The sequence below is a fragment of the Mobula birostris genome, chromosome 18, assembly GCF_030028105.1.
Source record: "Mobula birostris isolate sMobBir1 chromosome 18, sMobBir1.hap1, whole genome shotgun sequence".
NCBI classification, from domain to species: domain Eukaryota; kingdom Metazoa; phylum Chordata; class Chondrichthyes; order Myliobatiformes; family Myliobatidae; genus Mobula; species Mobula birostris.
In genome coordinates, this window is record NC_092387.1 from 43,631,761 (window position 1) to 43,656,796 (window position 25,036).

Consider the following 25,036-nt stretch of genomic DNA (forward strand, 5'->3'; position numbering starts at 1 on the left):
AGTGGCTCAGTAAAATGTCTCACTACCACCTTCTCACAGACAACTTAATAAATTGTTCAGTTAACTTAAACTCCTGGGATCTTCCTGCCCCAGTAAACACTTAAAAACTGGACTGCTAATGCATATTGTGTCCTTTCATTCTATCCACCTAGTTGTGTTTTGTAACTCCAAATCACAAAACTAAATAAAAGAAAACAGAGCTGTGAACGCGTGTAGTTTCTCGCCCCCAGTTTAAGTGAGATGTGCAAAGTGGTGGCGTGATGAAGTATGCCACTCACATACATTTACATATATCCCATAATTAATTATTTAAACAAAGAATGCTTAACCAAACAACATATTTACGATATGCACTACAATCTTCCCTGCTTAGCTATAAACTCCAACTCAATGTAGAATGCATCTCAACTACATGCACAGTATACTATATAATACAACCACAATATAGACATCGACAGCATAGTGAATTTTTAGTTGTACCATTCAAGCCTAAAGATTTAATCGTTGTGGAGAATTTCATACTCTTGGGGATTAACATCTTTCCAAACAAAGGGAATCACTCTGTTTGGCAAGTGAAACTTGCGGCTGTGAAACAATCTCAGGTTGTGGGGCATCTTCTGTGGTGGTTGTAGGAGTTGACTCTGGGACTGCAGGAAGTGGTTCTGACAGCTCGGACACCTTCCTTCTCCAACAATTGGCTCTGATCTCCTCAACTGATCAATGTGTTGTCTCCAGATGATATCAAGTGCAATCTCCACTGTGTGTAAGAGTGGTCCAGTTCTGTTCTTAATCTTTTCAAGTATCCATTTTTAATTGCTTCTGTATTCCCTCACCAGTACTTGCTCAGGACTGAAACAGAAAGCCTTCTTGTTTTCGGAGCCTTCATTTTATCGCAGCTGTTTGTCCTGCATACTTCTCAAACTGGGTTTGAGGAGATCCAAGCATGAAAGCAAGGGATGACCCAGGAGTAACATAGCTGGTGAGTTGCTGGTTGTGGAGTGTTATGCTGTATTACGATATGCAAGGAGGAAATTGGCAAGTTTCTGATTCACCATCAGTGTAGTGTGCTCTGCTGATATTCCTTGCAGTGCTTTCATTAGACTCTGGAACAACCTTTCTGCCAAGCCGTTTGTAACTGGGCTATGTACATCAATAAAACTTACTAGAGTTGTCCTTTATTTAGCAAGGGCATAAATGCCATCAGGATAATCCTCTGCTTTCAAAAATATCCTAGGGTAGTGTTCAATTATTCCTTATCAGAGCCCCAAGTATAATCTACAAAATGTGGGAAAAAAAAGTAATTTATCTTTATTCCATATTGACAACATGACTGAACTCAGAATCAGAACCAGGTCTAATATCATCAGCATATGTCATGAAATTTGTTAACTTTGTGGCAGCAATACAATGATAATACAGAAAAAACTGTGAATTACATTAAAAATATATAAAATAGTTAAATAGTTATTGCAAAAACAGAAACAAAAAAGTAGTGAGGTAGAGTTCATGGTTTCAATGGTCATTCAGAAATTGGAGTATGTGCCTTCGAGCTACTGTACCTCTTTCCTGATGGTAACAATGAAAAGAGGGCCTGTCCTGGTTGGAGGGGATCCTAATGATGGATGTCTCCTTTTTGAAGCACCAGTCTTTAAAGATGTCTTCGATACTATGAAGGCTAGTATCCATGATGCAGCTGACTAATTTCACCTCTCTCTGCAGCATACTTCGATCCTGTGCAGTAGCCCCCCATCCCCGTACCAGACAATGATGTAGCCAGTCAGAATGTTGTCAAGGATACATCTGTAGAAATTTGCAAGAGTCTTAGGTGACATACCAAATTTTCACAAATCCCTAATGAATTATTGCCACTGTCTTCCCTTCTTTATAGCTGCTTCAATATGTTGGGACCAGGTTAGGTCGTCAGAGATATTCACAACCAGGAACGTGAAATTGCTCTCTCTCCTCTTCTGATTCCTCTATAAGAACTGGTGCATGTTCCCTCGTCTTACCCTTTTTGAAGTCCACGATCAGCTCTTTGGTCTTACTGCCATTGAGTACAAGGTTGTTGCTGTGACACCACTTAACTCCTGTAAGCCCTCTCGTCACCATCTGAGATTTTACCAACAACGGCTGTATCATCACCAAATTTATAGATGGCATCTTAGATATGCCTAGCCACACAGTCATGGGTGTAGAGTAGAGCACTGGGCTACGCACACATCCCTGAGGTGCACCAGTATTGATTATCAGTGAGGTGGATATATTATGACCAATCCGCATAGATTGTAGTCTTCTAGTTAGGAAGTCAAGTATCCAGTTGCAAGGTTCTGTAGCTTTTTGATCAGAACTGCAGCAATGATGGTGTTAAATGCTGAGCTATAGTCAATAAACAGCATCTTGACAGAGATTTTTGTATTATCCAAGGCTGTGTGGAGAGCCAAAGAGATCGCATCGGCCGTAGACCCAATGTGGCGAGAGACAAACTTCAGTGGGTTCAAGTCCTTACTGGACTCACTGGATATGTGTATAGTTTTTCATAGTACTTAATTGGAGTACTGCACAGATGCAACAGGAGTGTTCCTACGCAGGTCTAACAAAGAGCTTGAAAAAGCATGAAGTTTTTCGATGGGAGTCATTGATTGGAGTATGGCAGATACAGCAGAAGCAGTCTCGCACAGGTCCGACTAAGAACTTTTAAAAACCCAGTCTCTATAAAAAAGAGGTACTGCCTAGTGGAACAATCATTGTGGGAGTGGTCGTCATTAGAGTAGTCTGAGTCAGAGTAGCAAAGCTTAGGCTCATCAAGACTTTGGCAAGAACAGGTGGAGGCGAGGTAAGTTCATTCCTGTTTTCTTATTTAACTCTAGACAGAATAGGGGACATACTGTATCTACAGAGTCTGTATTCTGTTCTGGGTGTCAGATGCGGGATATCCAGGAGACACCCAGCCTCCTCGATGCGCCAGGTGCATCGAATTGCAGCTCTTTAGAGACTGTGTAAGGAATTAGAATTGCACTTTGATGACCTTTGGCTTGCTACGGAAAGTGAAGTAGTGATAGACAGGAGCTACAGTGAGATGGTCACCCCGAAGTTACAGGAGACAAATAAATGGGTGACTGTCATGAGAGGGAAGGGAGTACATTAGAAAGTGGAGAGCACCCCTATGGCTGTCCACATTAACAATAAGTATTCCATTTTTAGTGCTGTTGGGGGGGAGGCGGTAAACTATCCGGGAGAAACAACAGCGGCCGTGCCTCTGGCACTGAGTTTGGCCCCGTGTCTCAGAAGGGTAAGGAACTAAAGAGGACGGCAGCAGTAGTAGAGGACTCTATAGTTAGGGGGACAGATAGGCGATTCTGTGGATGCAAAAAGGAAACATAGATGGTAGCTTGCCTCCCAGGTGCCACGCTCTGAGATGTTTCTGGACGCAGCCACAATATCCTGAAAAGGGAGGATGAGCAGCAAGAAGTTGTGGTACGTATTGGTACCAACAATATAGTAAGAAAAAGGGAAGAGGTCATGAAAAAAGAATACAGGGAGTTAGAAAGAAAGCTGAGTAGCAAGACCTCAAAGGTAGTAATTTCAGGAATGCTGCCTGTGCCACACAATAGAAAGGATAAGAATAGAATAAAGTGGCAGATAAATGTGTGGCTGAAGAATTGGAGCAGGGGGCAGAGATTCAGATTTCTGGATAATTGGGACCTCTTCTGGGGCAGGTGGGACTCATCCCTCACATGAGCCATCTGTTGTCGGCTCCCAACCAACACACATTCCACTCTCCCCTCCTACCCTCCTCAGTCCCCCACCCTGCTGTCATGACTATACCCCTTCCCCACACACGAAACCACCACGGTGGGCTTCACAGCCGAACAAGTGAGAAGACAGCTGAAACGTCTCAACACAAGCAAGGTTGAAGGGCCAGATAGTGTCAGCACCAGGGTGCTCAAAGCCTGTGCCCCTCAGCTACGTGGAGTACTTCACCATGTATTCAACCTGAGCCTGAGGCTCTGGAGGGTTCCTGTACTGTGGAAGACGTCCTGCCTCATCCCTGTGCCGAAGACGCCGCGCCCCAGCGACCTCAATGACTACAGACCGGTGGCATTGACCTCCCACATCATGAAGACCCTGGACAGACTTGTTCTGGAGCAACTCCAGCCTATGGTCAGGCCACACTTAGATCCCCTCCAGTTCGCCTACCAGCCCTGACTAGGAGTTGAGGATGCCATCGTCTACCTGCTGAACCGTGTCTACGCCCACCTGGACAAGCCAGCCAGCACTGTGAGGGTCATGTTTTTTGACTTCTCCAGTGCGTTCAACACCATCTGCCCTGCTCTGCTGGGGGAGAAGCTGACAGCGATGGAGGTGGATGCTTCCCTGGTGTCATGGATTCTTGATTACCTGACTGGCAGACAACAGTACGTGTGCTTGCAACACTGTGTGTCCGACAGAGTGATCAGCAGCACTGGGGCTCCACAGGGGACTGTCTTGTCTCTCTTTCTCTTCACCATTTACACCTCGGACTTCAACTACTGCACAGAGTCTTGTCATCTTCAGAAGTTTTCTGATGACTCTGCCATAGTTGGATGCATCAGCAAGGGAGATGAGGCTGAGTACAGGGCTACGGTAGGAAACTTTGTCAGATGGTGTGAGCAGAATTATCTGCAGCTTAATATGAAAAAGACTAAGGAGCTGGTGGTAGACCTGAGGAGAGATAAGGTACCGGTGACCCCTGTTTCCATCCAGGGGGTCAGTGTGGACATGGTGGAGGATTACAAATACCTGAGGTACGAACTGACAATAAACTGGACTGGTCAAAGAACACTGAGGCTGTCTACAAGAAGGGTCAGAGCCGTCTCTATTTCCTGAGGAGACTGAGGTCCTTTAACATCTGCCGGACGATGCTGAGGATGTTCTACGAGTCTGTGGTGGCCAGTGCTATCATGTTTGCTGTTGTGTGCTGGGGGTAGCAGACACCAACAGAATCAATAAGCTCATTCGTAAGGCCAGTGATGTTGTGGGGATGGAAGCGGACTCTCTCACGGTGGTGTCTGAAAAGAGGATGCTATCTAAGTTGCATGCCATCTTGGACAATGTCTCCCATCCGCTACATAATGTACTGGGTGGGCACAGGAGTACATTCAGCCAGAGACTCATTCCACCGAGATGCAGCACAGAGCGTCATAGGAAGTCATTCCTGCCTGTGGCCATCAAACTATACAACTCTTCCCTTGGAGGGTCAGACGCCCTGAGCCAATAGGCTGGCCCTGGACTTATTTCATAATTTACTGGCATAATTTACATATTACTATTTAACTATTTATGGTTCTATTACAATTTATTATTTATGGTGCAACTGTAATGAAAACCAATTTCCCCCGGGATCAATAAAGTATGACTATGACTATGTACATAAGGGATGGGTTGCTCTTGAATCTGTGGGGGACCAATATCTTTGCAGGCAGATTTACTGCAGATGTTGGGAGTGGTTTAAACTAACATGGCAGGGGGATGGGAACCAGTATGATACAGCTGAGGGTAAACCAGTGGGTTTACAAGTAGATGATAAGGATGGACAAGCCAATGATTGGGTACAAATGCAGACAGAGCAAAGCGTTGTATTGTACCACAGAGGCAAAATTCAAAAAAGTGAAGAATGCAAGATTGAAGGTGCTATATTTACATGCATGCAGCTTTCGGAATAAGGTGGATGAACTCGTGGCACAGTTAGAGATTGGTTGGATTGACATTGTGGGCCTCACTGAGTTGTGACTGATAGAAAGTCAATGTTGGGAGCTTAACATCAAAGGATATACCTTCAATTGAAAGGCCAGGCAGGAAGCATAGGCAGTGGAGTGGCTCTGTTGGTAAGAGATGGAATTACTTCTTTAGAAAGAGGTGACATAGGGTCAAAGAATGTTGAATCTTTGTGGGTGGAATTAAGAAATTGCAAGAAGAAACCATTTTGGGAATTATATATAAGACTCCAAATAGTTGCCAAGATGTGGGGTTAAGATTGCAAAAGGAGCTGGAAAAAGCATGTAATAAGGGAAATAACACAATTGTAATGGGAGACTTCAACATGCAAGGAGATTGGGGAAATCAGGTTGGTGTCAGTTGCAACAGAGGGAATATGTTGACTGCCTATGAGATGGCTTTTTAGAGCAGCTTGTGCTTGAGCCTATTCGGGGAAAGGCTAGCTTAGATTGGGTATTGTGTAATAACCCAGACCTTATTAGGGAGCTTAAGTTAAAGGAACCCTTATAAGGCACTGATCATAATATGATTGAATTCATACTGCAATTTGAGAAGGCGAAGCATAAGTACATCTATCAGTATCGCAATGGGATAAAAGAGAATTACAGAGACCTGAAAGAGAAGCTTACCCAGGTAGATTGGAGGAGGACACTGGTGGGCATGATGCCAGAGTAGAGATGGCTTAAGTTTCTGGGAATAGTTCATAAGGCGCAGGATAGATATGTTCCACAGAGAAACAAGTTCTCAAATGGCAGGGGAAGGCAACTGTGGCCGACTAAAGAAGTTAAGGACTGCATAAAAACCAAAGAAAAGGCATATCCGGTAGCAAAAGTGAGTGGGAAGTTGGATGATTTTAAAATCCAACAAAAGGCAACTAAAGAGCTATAAGAAGGGAAAAGATGAAATATGAGGGCAGACTAGCCAATATAAACCAAGATACGAAAAGTTTTTTTCAGATATATAAAGAATTAAAGGGAGGTGAGAGTTGATATTAGACCACTGGAAAATGATGCTGGTGAGGTAGTAATTAGTTCCAGAGGTCCATGAGTGTCAGGGAGCAGGAGTGAGTACCATTGCTATTAGAAAGGAAAAGGTGCTAGGCAAACTCAAAGGTCTTAAGGTGGATAAGTCACCTGGATCAGATGGGCTACATCTCAGAGTCCAGAGATAATGGATGCATTGATCATGATCTTCCAAGAATCACTTATTTCTGGCATGGTCCGGGAGGACTGGAGATTGCAAATGTCACTCCACTCTTTAAGAAAGGAGGAAGGCAAATGAAAGGAAATTATAGGCCAGTTAGCCTAACCTCAGTGATGAGGTTTTGAGGTACTTGGAGACTAATGATCAAATAAGTCAAAGTCAGCATGGTTTCTGTAAAGGGAAATCTTGCCTGACAAATCTGTTAAGAGTTCTTTGAGGAAATAAAAAGCAGGGTGGACAAAGGAGAGGCAGTAGATAAAATTTACTTGGATTTTCAGAAAGCGTTTGATAAGGTACCACACATGAGGCTGCTTAACAGGATAAAATCCTATAGCATTACAGGAAAGATACTGGCATAGATAGCAGAACGGCTGACAGGCAGAAGGCAGCGAGTGGGAACAAAAGGGGCCTTATCTGGTTGGCTGCCGGTGACTAGTGGTGTTCCTCATGAGTCAGTATTGGGACCTCTACTTTTCACATTGTTTGTCAATGATTTAGATAGTGGAACTGATGGCTTTGTGGCAAAGTTTGCAGATGATACGAAGATAGGTGGAGGGGTAGGAAGTGCTGAGGAAACAATGCGATTGCAGCAGGACTGAGACAAATTGGACGAATGGGCAAAAAGTGGCAGATGGAATATAGTGTTGAGAAATGTATGATAATGCATTTTTGTAAAAGGAACAATAATGCAGACTATTATTCTCTAAATGGAGAGAAGGTTCAAACATCAGAGGTGCACAACTTCCAGAAAGTTAATTTACAGGTTGAGTTTGTGGTAAAGAAGGCAAATGCAATGTTGTCATTTATTTCAGGGAAATAGAATATAAAAGCAAGGAGATAATGCTGAGCCTTTATAAGATATTAGTCAGGCCACACTTAGAGTACTGTCAATAGTTTTGGGGCCCATATCCTAGAAAGGATGAGTTGCCATTGGAGAGAGTCCAGAAAAGGTTCACGAGGAAGATTTTGGGATGGAAGGGGAGCATCTGGCAGCTTTGGGCCTGTACTCACTGGAATTTAGAAGAATGTGAGGGGATCTCATTGAAACTTACTGAATGTTGAAAGGACTACATAGGGTGGATGTGGAAAGAATATTTCCTATGGTGTGGTTATCCAGAACTAGAGGGTACAGCCTCAAACTTGAGGGGCAACTCTTTAGAACAGAAGTAAGAAGGAATTTCTTTAGCCAGAAAGTAGTAAGTCTTTGGAATATTCTGCCACGGTCTGCAGTGGAGGCCCAGCCCATGCATATATTTAAGGCGGAAATTGATTGTTTCCTGATTGGTCAGGGCATCAAAGGATATAGTAAGAAGGGAGGTGTATAGGGTTGAGTGGGATCCGGGATCAGCCATGATGGAATGGCGAAGGAGCCTCAATGGCTGAATGGCCTAATTCTGCTTCTATGTCTTATGGTCTTAATGAACGCATTAAGTGCTATGAAAAATTATACACATATCCAATTATAATCCCTAAACTATAAGATGACAAGTATACCATGATGATTACTCCTCCAGTGAAAACCTCTTCTGCATTAACTGACTGGAGTGAAGCAGGATTTGGGTTGCTTGACTAAAATTATTTTATATGGAAATATAATATATATGAAAAATAAATGAATTATAGCAAAAAATTCTTGTTATCTCTTGTCTCATTCAACTTGAGTTAGTAGTACTTGAACTTAGAATTTATTGCTTCAAAAGAGGACCAGTAATGTAATTTTGTGGAAGAAAAAAGATTTTCTGCTATTTCCAAATGTGTTTTTATTCTTGATTTGCAGAATTTATGGTTCTTTTATACTTCCAGAATTAGTCATCCTTTCGTAATTTTTTGTCATATTTATTTAAGGCCATAATGCAGCTCACAATTATATTCTACTATGACAATATTTTTCTCAAAGTTGATTCTAAAACAAAATCTACTTACCAATTCAGTTCTTCGGGCAATACAACCTGTGCAGCAGTTCAAACTAGTCTCAGGTTGCTAAGCATGGAAAACCTTCTCAGTAAGTCAAAATGAGGTAAATACTCAAAAGTCAGCACATTCAGAAGGAGAACAGTAGTTAAAGGCATGGACCAGAACTAAACTGAATGGTTTATAGTTGAAACATTAATTCTTGCTCTTGCCACAAACTGCTTGCTGACTTGTCAATATACGATCATAATATTCTATGCATTTTTCTGACAGCCTTTTAATTTTTGTTTACATTCAAGAAATCAGAATCTAAGTGCTCCTGCCACATCAGGTAATACGTCAAGTATCTCACTGCCTAATCCACTTGAAAAAGGTGCATTGGCATTTCTTAGAAGAGTGGAAATGGAGTATGACTATCTGCCTGTTCCACCAGGTGCAATGTGTGGATGCTTGAGCATCCCAGCATGATAAATGATAATTATCTTTATGCTTCAAAACATTTCAATTGATGTGTTTGATGATATTGACCTGAAAGAGTTTAATATTCTGAAAGTGATTTTACTCACTTCACCTGGATGATGCTTCAGTAGACCCTTTCAGTAATTGGATGGGTTTTGGAGCATGGAAATACAAGAGATTATAAAGATGGGGGTGGGGTGAGATGTGCAGGAATAGAGGAAAGAGAGAGGGGTGCTTTAATTAATTTGTGAGGGAAAACATTTAACTGTATAAATTAGAAAACGTAGAACTGGAGGATACAAGGCTATGGAATAAGGAGAAAAGGAAGTTAGAATGAAATGGCACAAGTATGTGCATGGCAATCAGAAGTACTCTGAGGAGGAATGAAGGACTTGATAAGGAACTGGTGTTAATGTTAATAAAAAAAGATATGTTGATTATATACAACAGACATTAGTTGTATAGCTAAAATCTAAGAATAACAATTCTAGTAACTTCTGAGCTAGTCTCACTAAGGTAACTGCTGGGAGAAAGCAACCCAGCAGCTGCTTCAGCTAGTATATCTCACTCCTGTATGCCCTCTAGTTACCATCTAAAATTCTACCAACAGTGGTGGTATCATCACCAAATGTATAGATGGCATTTCAGCTAAGCCTAGTCACACAATCACGGGTATAGAGAGAATAGAACAGTGGGCTAAGCATGTTAAGCACACATCCCTGCGGTATGCCAGTGTTGATTATCAGCAAGGTGGAGATATTATTACTAATCTTTTCATAGCCATATTTTTCTGATATAACATTTTAATTGAACAGAGTGAAATATTTCACAGTATGTAAATAAGCATTGGTTGGATTATTTTGTACTGCTGTTGGAAGGACACCAGTATTACTTATCCAAATCACACTTAATAAGCCTGCAGATGGAGGAAACTTGGTCTTGATCCCAACTTCTCAGGAGCTGCTGAGCTACATCTGAGCTGGCAAAGAAACACCAGAACAAAGGAGGCTACAAAACTTCTCATTACATGTTATCCTCAAATTAATTTTTAAGTGTTTGTGCACATTCTCGGATGAATTCCCTTGAAGAAATACAAAGGCTGTCTGCTGGCACACTTATAATCTGTATGTGGGAAAGCTACAATTTGGTGAAAGGAAGCCAGCAAAAATACCTGCTCACATCAAAAGCTGTGTTGTAAAAGATCACATTAATCCTTTAGCTTTAAATTTAGAAAAAAGATAATGCAGAAAGCAATTCACCATTGACGAACCATTATTTTATTTTTAATTACCAACCTTCTATAAATATTGCAGAACAGCTCTCATTGAAGACAATTGTTTGGAAATTTTTTTTAACAAATCAATCATTTTCTCAATCCTCCCTCAATCTACCTCACCAACATCTGGACACAACTATAGCCTTTTGTTACAGTAACACTTCAGTGCAAATAGTTTGGCATTATGGCTGAGATGGTTCTTTTTTTAAAGATCAAAGACAAAACACTTATTTTTTAAATGAATAACAGTTCCACTTTTGAAAGTACAATTCGTGTCATGTCAAACTGATCAATAAAAATCTGAACAAAATGATCAATTGAAACCAATTAGGATTTTCCTTCAAGTGCCAGTAAGTGATGTGTGATACCCATTCCCTTTGATCCTCTTTAAGTCCTCTGGCATCCAACAATGAAAACATACTGTCATTCATACTCTGTGCTTTATTCATGTCTAAGTCTGTGGAATTAGCAATATCCTGAAGTGGTACTACTTAGTTCTGTTTCGCAGGCAGAGCAGTTTCATTCCCAGCCTGTGTGGGTGGTAACTAAAATCCCAGAGATGGGATATGTAATACTGCTCAGACCTCTAACAGATATTTTAAAAAAGCAGCTTTCTTAGTCAGAAGAGCAAGAGTAGATAATAACTTAAAACATAGAAATGAATTTGGAAAATGTTTGAATCATTCGCAGTCTCTGGCCAGCATATTCATAACTGCTTGTTATTTAATATTTAAATCCAACTTATAATAAATATCTTTTTATACTTATATTGTTGTGTACATGATAATCCTTTTCATGTAATAATTGAATACCAGTGTTAAACAAGGTGTAACTTTCTGGAAATAGTAATGTCAAGTTTTTTAATGCAACAGCAAGAATAGTAGCAAAAATTCTAATACGTCACATATATCTACCTCACCCTGCCCTACCACCTAAGCAGTTGTTTAAAAATGTTTGTAAAGACATCTACACTAATTACTCAACAAATTAAAAAAAAACTGGAATCTCCTAAAATTTAAATGTTGCAATTGTGGATCGTTATTAGTAGCGCAGTGGTGGAGCTGCTGAATTATATGAAGTTTTCAATAAAGCTTAATTCGAGCAGGAAGAATATCCAATTGAAGCCTCTGCAGCCATACCTGTATTTGGGAATCAGTCAAAAATGCTTCAGGTCTGCACTTTGTATATCCTATAAGTAAATCTTTAATTCTGCCAGGTGGTTTTCCAGAGCAGTAAATACAGATTTCATGAGTATTAATAATAATAATCACTACATTATTGATCCCCAGTGGGAAATTATTTTGTTACAGCAGCAACATTTAAAACACACATTTAGCAGTTTATGCAATAATAATGTACGAAATAATAAAACAGAGTCTATTGTACTAATATGTGTGTTCTCCTGTCGCAGAGATAAAGTATTGTATTTGCTTATTGCATTTGGTAGGAAAGATTTTCTGTAGCGATCCTCGTGTCAGTGGAGCAGAATGAGTCTGTTCAAAAGGGTACTCTGTGGTTTATTCAAAAGGTCATGGAAAGGATGTGCTAGATTGTTCATAATGAATAACGGTTTGTTTAGTGACTCCTCTCCACCACTGACTCAAAAAGGGTCTGGGTTGTAGCCAAGGATGGATCCAACATTTTTGACAAGTGCTTTTAGTCTTTTTGCATCACCAGTACTGATGCTGCTCCCTCGACATAAAGCCGCCAAGAAGACTGCACTCGCTACAAAAGACTGGTAAAAGATCTCCAACATCTTGCTGCACACTTTGAAGGATCTCAGCTTCCTTAGGAAATAGAGTCTGCTCATCCCCTTCTTGTAAGTAGCCTTGGTGTTGGTTTTCCAGTCATGTCTGTTGCTGAGGTGAACACCCAAGTATTTGTATTCCTCCACCACCACAGCTTCTTCTCTCAGAATGTATACAGGACTTGTCACAGTTCTCTTCTTCCTGAAATCAATCATCATCTCCCTGGTTTTGACTACATTTAGGAGCAGGTGATTCCTCCCGCACCATTCTGCAAACTTGCCCACCAGTCCTCTGTACTCCGACTCCTGCCCATCTCTGATACACCCAGGTCATCAGAGAACTTCTGCAAGTGACAAGAGTCAGATTTGTACTGAAAGTCTGAGTTGTGCATTGTGAACAGAAACAGAGACAGGACAGTTCCTTATGGCACTCCAGTGCCACACACCACCATCTCAGACAAAGAACTACCTAGCCACACAAACTGGGGTCTATCTGTCAGGTAGCCAGTAATCCAGGAGACAGTGGATTTGTCTACACCCATCCTTGGCAGCTTCTTGCTCAGAAGAAGTGGCTGGAATGCATTGAAAGCAGTATAAAAATCAAAAAATGTGATTCTCACAATGCCACCAGCATCATCCAGCTGGGAGTGAGCTCTCCGCAACAGGTAGATGATGGCATCATCCACTCCCACATGAGGTTGGTAGGCAAACTGTAGAGGGTTCAATGAAGATCTCACCTGTGGTCCAAGGTAAGCCAGGGACAGCCTCTCTAGCACTTTCATTACATGAGCTGTAAGGGCAATTGGTCTGTAGTCTTTAAATTCAGATGAAGTTGGCTTCTTGGATGCAGGAACCAAGCAGGAAGTCTTCCATAGCATTGATATCTTTTCCTGATTTAGACTCAGATTGTAAAGGTGCTGCAAAGTACCAGACAACTAGTTCGCACAGGCCTTCAGTACCCTGGGGCTGATACTGTATGGTCCGGCAGCTTTGCCTTGATGTAGTCTCTCCAGCTGTCTCTTAACCTGACCTGCAGTCACAGTCAGGCCAAAGAGTATGGTCATCCTGATGGAGGCAGGATGCTCCAAAGCTGGGGGGTTTTGGAACACAAGCACACACAAGAGGGAAGTGGAGGGAGAAGGCTTTAGGGGCAGGGAGAAAAACAAGTTCAATTCATTGGCTCTATCCAGGCAGCCCTCGATCTTCCTTTCCTTAACCTTAAAGCCAGTGATCTGCTTCATGCCAACCCACACGTTCCTTACGCTATTCTGCTGGAGCTTGTACTCCAGTTTCTTCTATTAGGATTCTTTGCACTCCCTCAGCTCTACCCTCAGTTCATTCTATACTCGCCTCAGTACTTGACTAGCTTCAGACCTGAAGGCTTTTTTCTTCATATTCTAAAGTTCCTTCAGGTCACAGGTGATCCAGGGCTCGTTGTTGGGGAAGCAATGTATAGTCCAGGCTGGTGAGATGGTGTTCTCACAGAATTTGATACAGTCTGTGATACAATCAGTCATTTCGTTAAGGTCCTCCCTGTGTGGCTTACATAACACATCCCAGTCTGTCCTCTGAAAGCATTCCTGCAGTGCCTCATTAACATCCTGAGCCCACCTCCTTACAATCCTTGTTAACACAGGCTGTCACTGGACAAGAGGCATGTACCTGGGTGTTAGCAGGACCTGGCTGTGAACAGATCTGCCAAGTAGGGGAAGGGCAGCGACACTGTATGCATCCTTTAGTTAATAAATCAGATGGTCTAGATGTGATTATTAGTCAAATCCAGTTCCAGAGTTCACTCAAGATGGAAACAGATTCTGCAAATGCATAAATTTAGAACTTCCTTCGGTCAAATACTTAGAAACATAGAAAACCTATGGCACAATACAGGCCCTTCGGCCCACAAAGCTGTGTCGAACATGTCCTTACCCTAGAACTACCTAGGCTTACCCATAGCCCTCTATTTTTCTAAGCTCCATGTACCTATCCAGGAGTCTCTTAAAAGACCCTATTGTTTTGCATTAGAAGAACCAGTGAATCAATTTTATCATGGATGTAAATTTGATGAATTTACAGATCTCAAATCACCCACTGATAATCTGATGGATGGTTTGCTCCACCACTTCATCATGGATCATCCAATTTTCTTCTCAGCCCTAATCTCTTGCCCTCTCCCATATTCCTTTATGCCCTGGTGAATCAAGAATCTATCAACCTCTGACTTAAATAAAGACTTGGCCTTCATGGCTGTCCATGGCAAAGAATTCCACAGATTCACTGCTCTTAAGCTGAAGAAATTCCTCCTCAACTGTGTTCTAAAAGGACACCCCTCTATTCTGAGACTGTGTCCTCTGGTCTTAGACAACCTCTCCAAATCCACAATCAAGACCTTTCACCATTCAATAGGCTTCAATGAGGTCACCCTCATTCTTCTGAATTCTAGTGAATACAGGTCCAGAGCTATCAAATGCTCTTCATATGACAAGCCAATCAATCCTGGAATCATTTTTATGAACCTCCTTTAACCACCCTCCAGTTTCAGCACATCCTTTCTAAGGTAAGAGGCCCAAAACAGCTCGCAATACTCCAAGTTAGGCCTTAGCAGTGCTTTATAAAGTCTCAACATTATACCCTACAATTCGTCTACTGACACAACCAATCGACTGACAACACAATAGCCACTGCTCTACATACTGTCCTTACACATCTGGAGAAGAAGGATACTTATGTGAGAATGCTGTTCTTGGCCTACAGTTCAGTATTCAACACCATAATTCCATCCAGGCTCAGCAGGAAGCTCAGAGACCTTGGCCTTGACCCTACCTTGTGCAGCTGAATCCTGGACTTCCTGTCAGATCACTGGCAGGTGATAAGAGTGGGCTCCCTCACTTCCACTCCTCTGACTCTCAACACAGGAGCCCCTCAGGGCTGTGCACTAATTCCCTCCTTTATACCCATGACTGTGTCGCCACCCACAGCTCGAATCTGCTAATTAAATTTGCTGATGGTACTACATTGATTGGCCTAATCTCAAACAATAACAACGTGGCCTATAGGGAAGAAGTTATCTCTGACACAGTGGTATCAAGAAAACAACCTCTCCCTCAACGTCGCAAAAACAAAGGAGCTGGTTGTGGATTACAGGAGAAATGGAAAAGGGCTAATCCTTATTGACATCAATGGATCTGGGGTTGAAAGAGTAAACAGCTTTAAGTTCCTTGGCATCCACATCACCGAGGACATCACGTGATCTATACACACCAGATGTGTGGTTAAAAATTCACAAAACTGCCTCTTTCACCTCAAATGGTTGAGAAAATTTGGTATGGGCCCCCAAATCCTAAGAACTTTCTACAGGGCACAATTGAGAGCACCCCAACACAACTGAGAGCACCCCGAATGACTGTATCATTGCCTGGCATGGGAAATGTACCTCTCTTAAATGCAGGATTTTGCAGAGAGTGGTGCGAACAGCCCAGTGCATCTGTAGTTGTGAACTTCCCACTATTCAGGACATTTACAAAGACAGGTGCGAAAAAAGGGCCCGAAGGATTATTGGGGATCCGAATCACCCCAACCACAATCTATTCCAGCTGCTACCATCCACGAAATGGTACCGCAGCATAAAAGCCAGGAACAACAGGCTCCAGGACAGCTTCTTCCACGAGCCCACCAGACTGATTAACTCATGCTGATTTGAGAGTATTTCTAAGTTACATTGACTGTTCTATTTATTATAAATTATTATGAATTACAATGATTGCACATTACATATTTAGACAGAGACATAATGTAAAAATATTTACTCCTCATGCACGTGAAGGATGTAAGAAATAAGGTCAATTCAATTCAAAACCCTCAGGAAAGTGGTAGTAAGTCACTGTGTTAATCTGAAGAAACCCTTCTGGTGAAGGTATAACAAAGATGTCAGGGACAGAGTTTCAGGATTTAAAATTAGCAGCAAGGAGAGACCATCGATAAGTTCACAAATCAGGACCTTGTGACATTTGGAGTCAAATATTCAAACGTGCTAGGAGGGAGGGGAAAGCCACTTTTCCATGCACCTACTATCCATATCCTTCTTAGTGAAAGAGGTCATACGTTTATGAGATGCTTTTCAATCAACCTGGATGGGGAACTGTAGTGGATTTTGAAGAAAGTACACACTGTAGACCATGCCCTGGGGTTGGTGCTAGTAATAGGTGTTTAGGGTAGTCAATAATATTTGATCTGTACTTTAACTTCATGTACCTTATGGGTTACTGACATGGAAATTTGACAAAATACTTACACAAGGAACGTTCTGATTGGTAGTTAAAAATAATATGGTCCCTGGTGAATTGGCATCAATAGAATAATTTATCCATGGAAAGGTCTTAGCCTACAATGGCGAAAAAAATGCTTGTGTTACAGGGTCCTGAATTACCCCTATGAATTGTGCTCGATTACCCCTATGAACTGTGCTTTTGAAAAGAGGGAGAGAAAGAGAGAGAGAGAGAGAGAGAGACGAAGACTAACTGTTGGACTGTCACTTTAAGGCATGAGAAAGAACTGGCTAACTTTTGGATTTCTGCTGAGTTGGAGATGGCACGGAGCAGCTCGTAAGTTGCTATGGTGACCGAAGGCGGCGTTATTTGATGGACAATCGATGTTATGATTTTCCGGCAGCATGTTGATACTTCTCAAGGACATTCGCCTGCTTGAGCATTTCTTACACAAAGAAGAGAAGGAGGAGTTATTTGAATGACAGCTGGTATCCAGTATGGTGAGATAAATAGGAGGTCAGATGATATAGACCTCAGACACATGTTTTGGGACACTGAATGAGCTTTGTCGTGCCCGCAGAAAAAGTGGGTTTTTGGAGGATCGATCAGGCAGATCAATCAGTGGCTCTTGCAGTGAAAAGAAAAGGTAGTGACTGGTGGGGAGTTGTCCATGTGTCCATCCTTGCCTGGGTGATAGTTCCACCACAGAAAACAGGTCCCCTTTGTTGTGGTCACAGTCGGTGACTTTTAAAGGATTTCGGAGGACAACGAGAAGATCGACGGCGTCAGCTCACCTGAAGATTCAAATCTCTCCCTCTCCCTCTCTCCATCACTACTCAACTCAATTCCACGAACTGAACTGAACTTTACTCGTCATTGTAAGACTGTATCTTTTTACCCCTAGACTTGAAGAAGCTTGGTTTTTCACATATATTTCCACACTTATTGATTTACTTAACATATATATATAAAATCATTGCTAACCTGTTTGATTTATCTACATTTATATTACTGTATTGCATAGTTACTAATAAATATTATTAGTTAATAACAATACTGGACTCCAAAGTTTTTTCCATCTCTGCTGGTTCTTTATTCCCGTCACGGGGTATGTGACACTTGAAAATTTGGACAACCTATCTGAATTTATACATCTGGCTATTCATCAGTAAACTTGCATCTACTTCATTCTATCCACTCCGGTGGTTTGTATTTTACTATGGAGGCACAAAAAACTGCAGGTTCTGGAATCTGCTGGAAGAACTCAGCAGGTTAAGCAGGATCTGTTGGAGGAAAGGAATTTTGGGATCTGCTGCAGGGATACAACCTGAAACATTTTCAATTCCTTTTCCCCTACTCCAGCAGATTAGTTGTATTTTACTGACAGAGTAACAAGTTTACTAGATACACACTTCATTCAAAATAGCTCCCATTCCTTTCCAAAACAATGAATAAAAATAAAATATAGTAAAAGTTTTAGAATTATATTTTAAGAAAGAAATATCCATGTTTTGAGTCAACAGCATCATCCTAGGATCAGATTTTTGATTTCTTTGAAATGGTTCTCTTCCAGTCATGTAATTCTAGTTCAAGTTTATTGTCGTCTGACTTACGTACATACAATCAAATGAATCAACGAACCTCTGGACCAAAGTGTACCCACAAAACATATATCACATGCAGCATATACAACAAAACATTACCATAAGTGAATAAAATATAATTCAAAATGTATGCAGTACAAGTAAACAGCAAACAGTACAATAATTAGTAAACAGCTCGCTGTCCTAGTGACAAGACTTCGGTAATGGCAGTGTATTCATTAGTCTCACAGCCTGAGGAAAGAAGCTATTACCTGGTCTAGCAGTCCAGGTCTTAATGCTCTTGTACCTCCTTCTTGACATTAGTAGGTCAAAGAAATTGTTGGATAGGTGGGACGGATCCTAAACAATGCTTCTGGCCTTTTGTCTACAACGCTCATGGTAAATGTCACAAATAGGGGGGAGGGAAACCCCAGTGATCCCCTCTGCAATTTTTACTATCCTCTGTAAAGCCTTGCAGCTTCCATACCATGCAGACAGTCAGAACATTCTTGATGTGCTCTTGGAGAAAGTTGTTAGAATAGGGGCGAGAAGCCTTGCACGCCTCAATCTCCTCAGAAAGTGTAGACACTGCTGTGACTTTTTGACTAATGAGGAGGTATTGTGGGCCCAGGTTAGATCATCCATTATATGCACACAATGGAACTTGGTGCTTTTCATTCCATGGCAGAGCCATTGATGTAAAAATAGGGGTGGTTGATCTGCGCCTTCCTGTGAAGTCCACAATTATCTTTTTTGTCTGTTCCACTATAAGACTCAGGCTGTTGTTCTCATACCATTGAACAAGTCTTTCTGCCTCCTCTCTGTAAGTTGATTCATCTTTGTTGCTGAGGAATGAACTTGATGATGTGGCTTGAGCTGGTTCTGGCAGTGCAGTCATGAGTCAGCAGCGGGCTGAGCACATAGCCCTGGAGGGCATCAGTGCTCAGTGTGATAGAGCTTGATATGTTGCTGCCAATTTGAACTGACTGGGGTCTTTGTGTCAAGTAGTCTAAGATTCAGTTACAGAGAGGGGTGTTGACTCCCAACAAGGATAGTTTACCCACCAGTCTCTGAGGGATGATCATGTAAACTCAAGCTGAAGACAATGAACAACATCCATGCATATAAGGCATTGTTTTCTAGGTTGAACAGGATGGAATGGGGAGCTGAGGGTATGGCATTATCAGTGGACCGGTTTGAGCAGTTGGTGAAATAGAAAGGGTTCAAATGTAACTGGTATGTGGGATTTATAAGATCCATTACCAGATGCTCAAATCACTTCATGATTGTTGAGCTTAGTGTCACTGGGTGGTAATCATTTAGGCCAGTTACTGTCACTGTCTTGGGCAATGGAATGATGGTGGCTGTATTGAAGCCTGCAGGGACAGTGTACAGTTTCAAACAAACATTAAAGATGTCCATGAAGACCTCTGCTAGCTGGACCACACAATCACAATGAGTTTATGAATTTTCTATGTGTACTCATGCTTTACATTCCTGAAGACACAGGACAGTGCAGCTCTTGCTAGCTTTAGTTGTCCTATCCCCTGATCTGAAGACAGTGTCTTGATCCCCATGCTGGGCACGAATTCGGCAGTCAGCCATAGTTTCTGGTTTCCCTTGGCAGTGTAGTGTTTAAACACGGTAATGTCCCCAATTACTGATCCCGCATATTCAATGTTGATGCAATGACCCTAGGTAGCCACCTTCCTGAATATGCTCCAGTCCATGCTTCCAAAACAGTCCTGCAGGACTGAGGTGGCACCTACTGGCCGGGTCCTGAACTCCCTGTAAACTAGTTTGGCTCCTGCAGTGTCCCCTCAGCACTAGTACAGGGGGTGGGGTAGGGGGGAATGTAAACAGCAATAATCACAGTGGCAGTGAACTTCTAGGATAGCACTCTGGCAACTTGCGATGCAATTATGACCTCAGGATCTTACGTGACTTTCTCCGGATAATAACTGTTATTTAACGAGACCAACACCTCTTGTGAGAGAGCAAAAGGAGATTCTAGAGGGATTTTAGTGTAGTGGCTAGTGCATCACCTTACAGAGAGCAATCTCTGATTGGGGCACAATTCCTGCCACTGCCAGTAAGGAGTTTGTGTGTTCTCCCTGTGATTGCATAGGTTTGCTCCAGGTGCTTCGGTTTTCTTCCATATTCCAAAGACTTATGTTAGTGAATTGTGGGCATACTATGTTTGTAATGAAACCATGGACACACTTGCAGACTGCCTAGTTCACTCCTCAATACTTTGACACAAACAATGCATTCCATTGTACATCTTGATGTATGTGTGACAAATAAAGCTAGTCTTTGAAAATGCAAAGTCAAATGTTGAAACTGGAATTTGTAGTTAGAGATATATTGCTGCTCCACAGGTTATGCTAGAACAGTCCTCACGAATGGGTTAAGCTAGAATGGTGCTTTGGATTTACCTTATTGATCCCCATGAAATATGCCAGAAAAATCAAGAAATAAAATTTTAAGTGTCAGGATAACTTACAACTGCAGTTGAACAGATTCCAATTAACTTTCCAATTACAATTGTTTAGAATTTAGTTAATTTTGGGCTTCTAAAACACATTGCAATTTCTCCTTGCCTGTCCTCATCTTATCTTGCCATGTTAACCTGATCATTTCCAAATCTTTATTTTATCTTCTGTATAAATATACATAAGTATAATCTATTTGCTCCCTTTGTTTCATACTTTCTAATTTATGGTCAGACTCCAAGAAACTTCTTCATCCCATTTGTGAATTATAGTTTTTTTTTGCTTGCTCTCAGGCATCTCAGATCTCCTTGTATGGCCACAGAAGATTTGAACAAATTTCTATTCTAAAGCCCACAAAGACTCCGTACATAAATTTTATCAAGTTAACAGTTGACCACCATTTCTTCTCTTATGATCACATAATCCAGGCTAACATTTCCCAAAAATATATTTTAACTGTTTTCTAACACAGAAGAGCAGAATGTTCTCTCTTCTTGAATCACACCCTCCACCTTGCAGCTTACTGCCAGCATATTAATAAACTACTATCTGCATATAATAGCAAAGAACCAATAAAGGGCATGAACAAATGAACGGCATTCAGAGGATAAATAGAAATAGTCCAAAGACATACTGGATAGGTGAATTGGTCATTATAAATTGTTCTGTGATTAGCTTAAGGTTAATCAAGGTTGTAAGATTGCTAGTGTGGCGTGGCTTGAAGGGCCGGCAGGGTCTACTCCGTGCTGTATCATTAAATAAACAAACACTTCCACATGATACGTGTGCTTAAGACAGGGCACAAGTATCTTGCAACAAGATACATTTTTTGGCAGTGACATTGTATTTAATACAAATGACCACTGAGAAATAACTGACTTTTTAACTGTGCAATGGACTCAATCAATCAGTCACTACAATCACTTAAAAAGATTGCGTAATACTCATGCATATCTTACATTTTCCTTCTCAGCAACATTACTTTCCTTTATTTATGATAAACTTTGGTGAAAACTTTTTTTTAAGTTATTAATGAATCAGACCATAAGACAAAGGAACAGAATTAGGTCACTTGGCCCATTGAGTCTACTTAGCCATTTCATCCTGGCTGATTTATTATCTCTCTCAACCCCATTCTCCTGCCTTCTCCCCATAACCTTTGACATTCTGACTATGCAAGAACCTATCAACCTTTCCTTTGTCTATCCTGCTTGATATTTCCTCAAAGAATTCCAACAGATTCGAAGGCAACATTTCCCCTTAAGGAAACCATGCTGACTTTGGCCTACTTTATTACACATTTCATGGTACCAAGAAACCTCATTCTTAGTAATGGACTACAATATTTTTCCAATTACTGAGATCAGACTAACTGGCATATAATTTCCTTTCTTCTGTCTCCCTCCCATCTTGAAGAATGGAGTAACATTTGCAATTCTCCAGTCCACTCCAGTATCATTTTTTTCCAATGGTACAATAGCCACCCTTGTCTCTCTTTTAGTCTTTATATATCTGTAATAACATTTTGGTACCCTAATTTATATTATTGCCTAGTTTACTTTCATAGTTCACCTTTTCCCCCTAATATGTTTTTAGTTACCTTCTGTTGGTTTTTAAAAACCCCCCAATCCTCTAACTTCCTTCTGTTTTTGCTAATTTTTGCCCTCTCATCAGCATTTATGCTGTCATTGACTTCCCTTGTTAGTATCAGTTGCCTCATCCTGCCCTTAGAATACTTCATCGTTAAGATGTTTCTATCCTGCACCTTCCAAATTGCTTCCAGAAACTCCAGCCATTGCTGTTCTGCCATCGTCCCTGATAGTGTTCTCGTTTAATCAATTTTGGCCAGCTCCTCTCTCATACTTCAGTAATTCCTTTCTCTCCACTGTAATACTGGTACATCTGACCATCATCTCCCTCTCAAACTGCAGAGTGAATTCGACCATATTATGATCACTGCCTCTTAAGGGTTCCTTTACTTTAAACTTCCTAATCAAATCTGGCTCATTACACAACACCCAATCCAGAATTGCCCTCCACCTAGTAGGCTCAACCTCACACAAAATGCTTTAGGAACTCAGCAGGCCAGGCAGCATCTATGGAAAAAAGTACAGTCGACATTTCGGCCCAAAACTGAAGGGACTGCTGAGTTCCTCCAGCATTTTGTGTGTGTTGCTCAGATTTCCAGCATCTGCAGATTTTCTGTTGTTTGAGGCTCAACCACAAACAGTTCTAAAAAAGCCACATTATGGGCATTCCACAAATCCCCTCTCTTGGGATCCAGTACCAACTTGATTTTCCAAGTCTAGCTGCATATTAAAGTACCCCATGACAATCGTAACATTACCCTTATTACATGCATTTTCTATTTCCTGTTGTAATTTATATCGAGCATCCTGGCAACTATTTACAGGCCTATACGTAACTGCCATCAGGGTCTTTTTACCCTTGCAATTTCTTAACTCTACCCACAAACACTCTACATCGTTCGATACTATGTCACCTCTTTCTGAGAACTTGATGTAATTTTTTACCAATAGAGCCACCCCAACCCCTCTGCCAGCCTGCCTATTCTTGAGATACAATACAATGTGTATCCTTGGTTGTTAAGCTCCCAATGACGATCTTCTTTCAGCCCTGACTCAATGTCGTACCTGCTAAATGCACGACAAGAACATCTATCTTATTCTTTATACTGCATTGAAACATAACAACTTCAGTCCTCTACTAATCACCCTTTTTGATGTTGCCCCTATGCTACATTTTAACTCCTCCCACTGACAACAATTTTGCCCTATCACCTGCCTGTCCTTCCTCACCGTTTCACTACAGAATGCATTGACTTGTACACCAATTGCCCTGTCCTTTTGCATCCAGAGTAAATTTGGCAATAATTTCTAACAGAAGATCAAACTCACCAACTGTTGCTGTAACTGTTCTATTATTTGATCTTTTTTTTTCATTTCCTCTTGCAAAACCTGGATCTCTCCAAGCAGCTCATTAGTCTGATAATGAAGAAAAGCAACAAGTAATTAGGATATATATAATATTAATACTATAGATGCACCAAATCTGTTGACAATAATTTATCAGAATGGCAAATATATTTAAATAAGTGCTATGAATCAGATATCATAGAGTCACAAAGGTGTGTATGTTTCAGCGGCTATCACTCTCACGTCAGTATCAGATATAGGTTTAAATCTATCTTCTAAGATGAGAAAAGTTCTATCTAAATTGGTTTATTATTGTCACACGAGGAGACAGTGAAAAACTTGTTTTGCATACAGTCCACGCAGATAATTTTATCACATCAGTACAATGATGTCGTACAAGGGAAAAACAGTAATAATATGCAGAATATAGTGTTACAGTTAAGAGAAACTGCACAATGAGGTGCAAGACCATAACAAGGTAGTCTGTGAGGTCATGAAGCCATCTTATTGTACATAGAGTGGCATGCAAAAGTCTGGGCACCCCTGGTCAAAATTTCTGTTACCGTGAATAGCTAAGCGAGTAAAAGATGACCTGATTTCCAAAAGGCATAAAGTTAAAGATGACACATTTCTTTAATGTTTTAAGCAAGATTACTTTTGTATTTCCATCTTTTACAGTTTCAAAATAACAAAAAAGGAAAAGGACCCGAAGCAAAAGTTGGGGCACCCAGCGGCCAAAATTCAGCGTCAGAAGTTTGCAAAGGAACATCTAAGCAAGCCTGATGCATTTTGGAAACAAGTCCTGTGGACTGATGAATTTAAAATAGAACATTTTGGCCACAATGAGCAAAGGTATGTTTGGAGAAAAAAGGGTGCAGAATTTCATGAAAAGAACACCTCTCGAACTGTTAAGTACAGGGGTGGATCGACCATGCTTTGGGCTTGTGTTGCAGCCAGTGGCATGGGGAACATTTCACTGGTAGAGGGAAGAATTAATGCAATTAAATACCAGCAAATTCTGGAAGCAAACATCGTACAGTCTGTAAAAAAGCTGACAATGAAAAGAGGATGGCTTCTACAACAGGATAATGATCCTAAACACACCTCAAAATCCACAATGAACTACCTCAAGAGATGCGAGCTGAAGGTTTTGCCATGGCCCTCACAGTTCCCTGACCTAAACATCATCGAGAATCTGTGGATAAACCTCAAAAGAGCAGTGCATGCAAGATGGCCCAAGAATCTCACAGCACTAGAAGCTTTTTGCAAGGAAGAATAGGCGAAAATCCCCCAAACAAGAGTTGAAAGACTCTTAGCTGGCTACAAAAAGCATTTACAAGCTATGATACTTGACAAAGGGGGTGTTACTAAGTACTGACCATGCAGGGTGCCCAAACTTTTGCTTCTGGC

General features: G+C 41.2%; 1 protein-coding gene across 3 annotated transcripts in view; it reads right to left on the reverse strand.

Moving 5' to 3' along the window:
* ccser2a (coiled-coil serine-rich protein 2a) overlaps positions 1-25,036 on the reverse strand; it is a 736,576-nt gene that overhangs the window by 142,204 nt on the left and 569,336 nt on the right. For all 3 annotated transcript variants that reach the window (XR_011889642.1, XM_072282572.1, XM_072282573.1), the window contains exon 9: positions 23,609-23,695. Coding sequence is in view for 2 of the 3 variants with exons in the window: in XM_072282572.1 (XP_072138673.1) it covers positions 23,609-23,695 (87 nt within the window). In the remaining variant the exon portion in view is untranslated. The remainder of the gene's footprint in view (positions 1-23,608; positions 23,696-25,036) is intronic.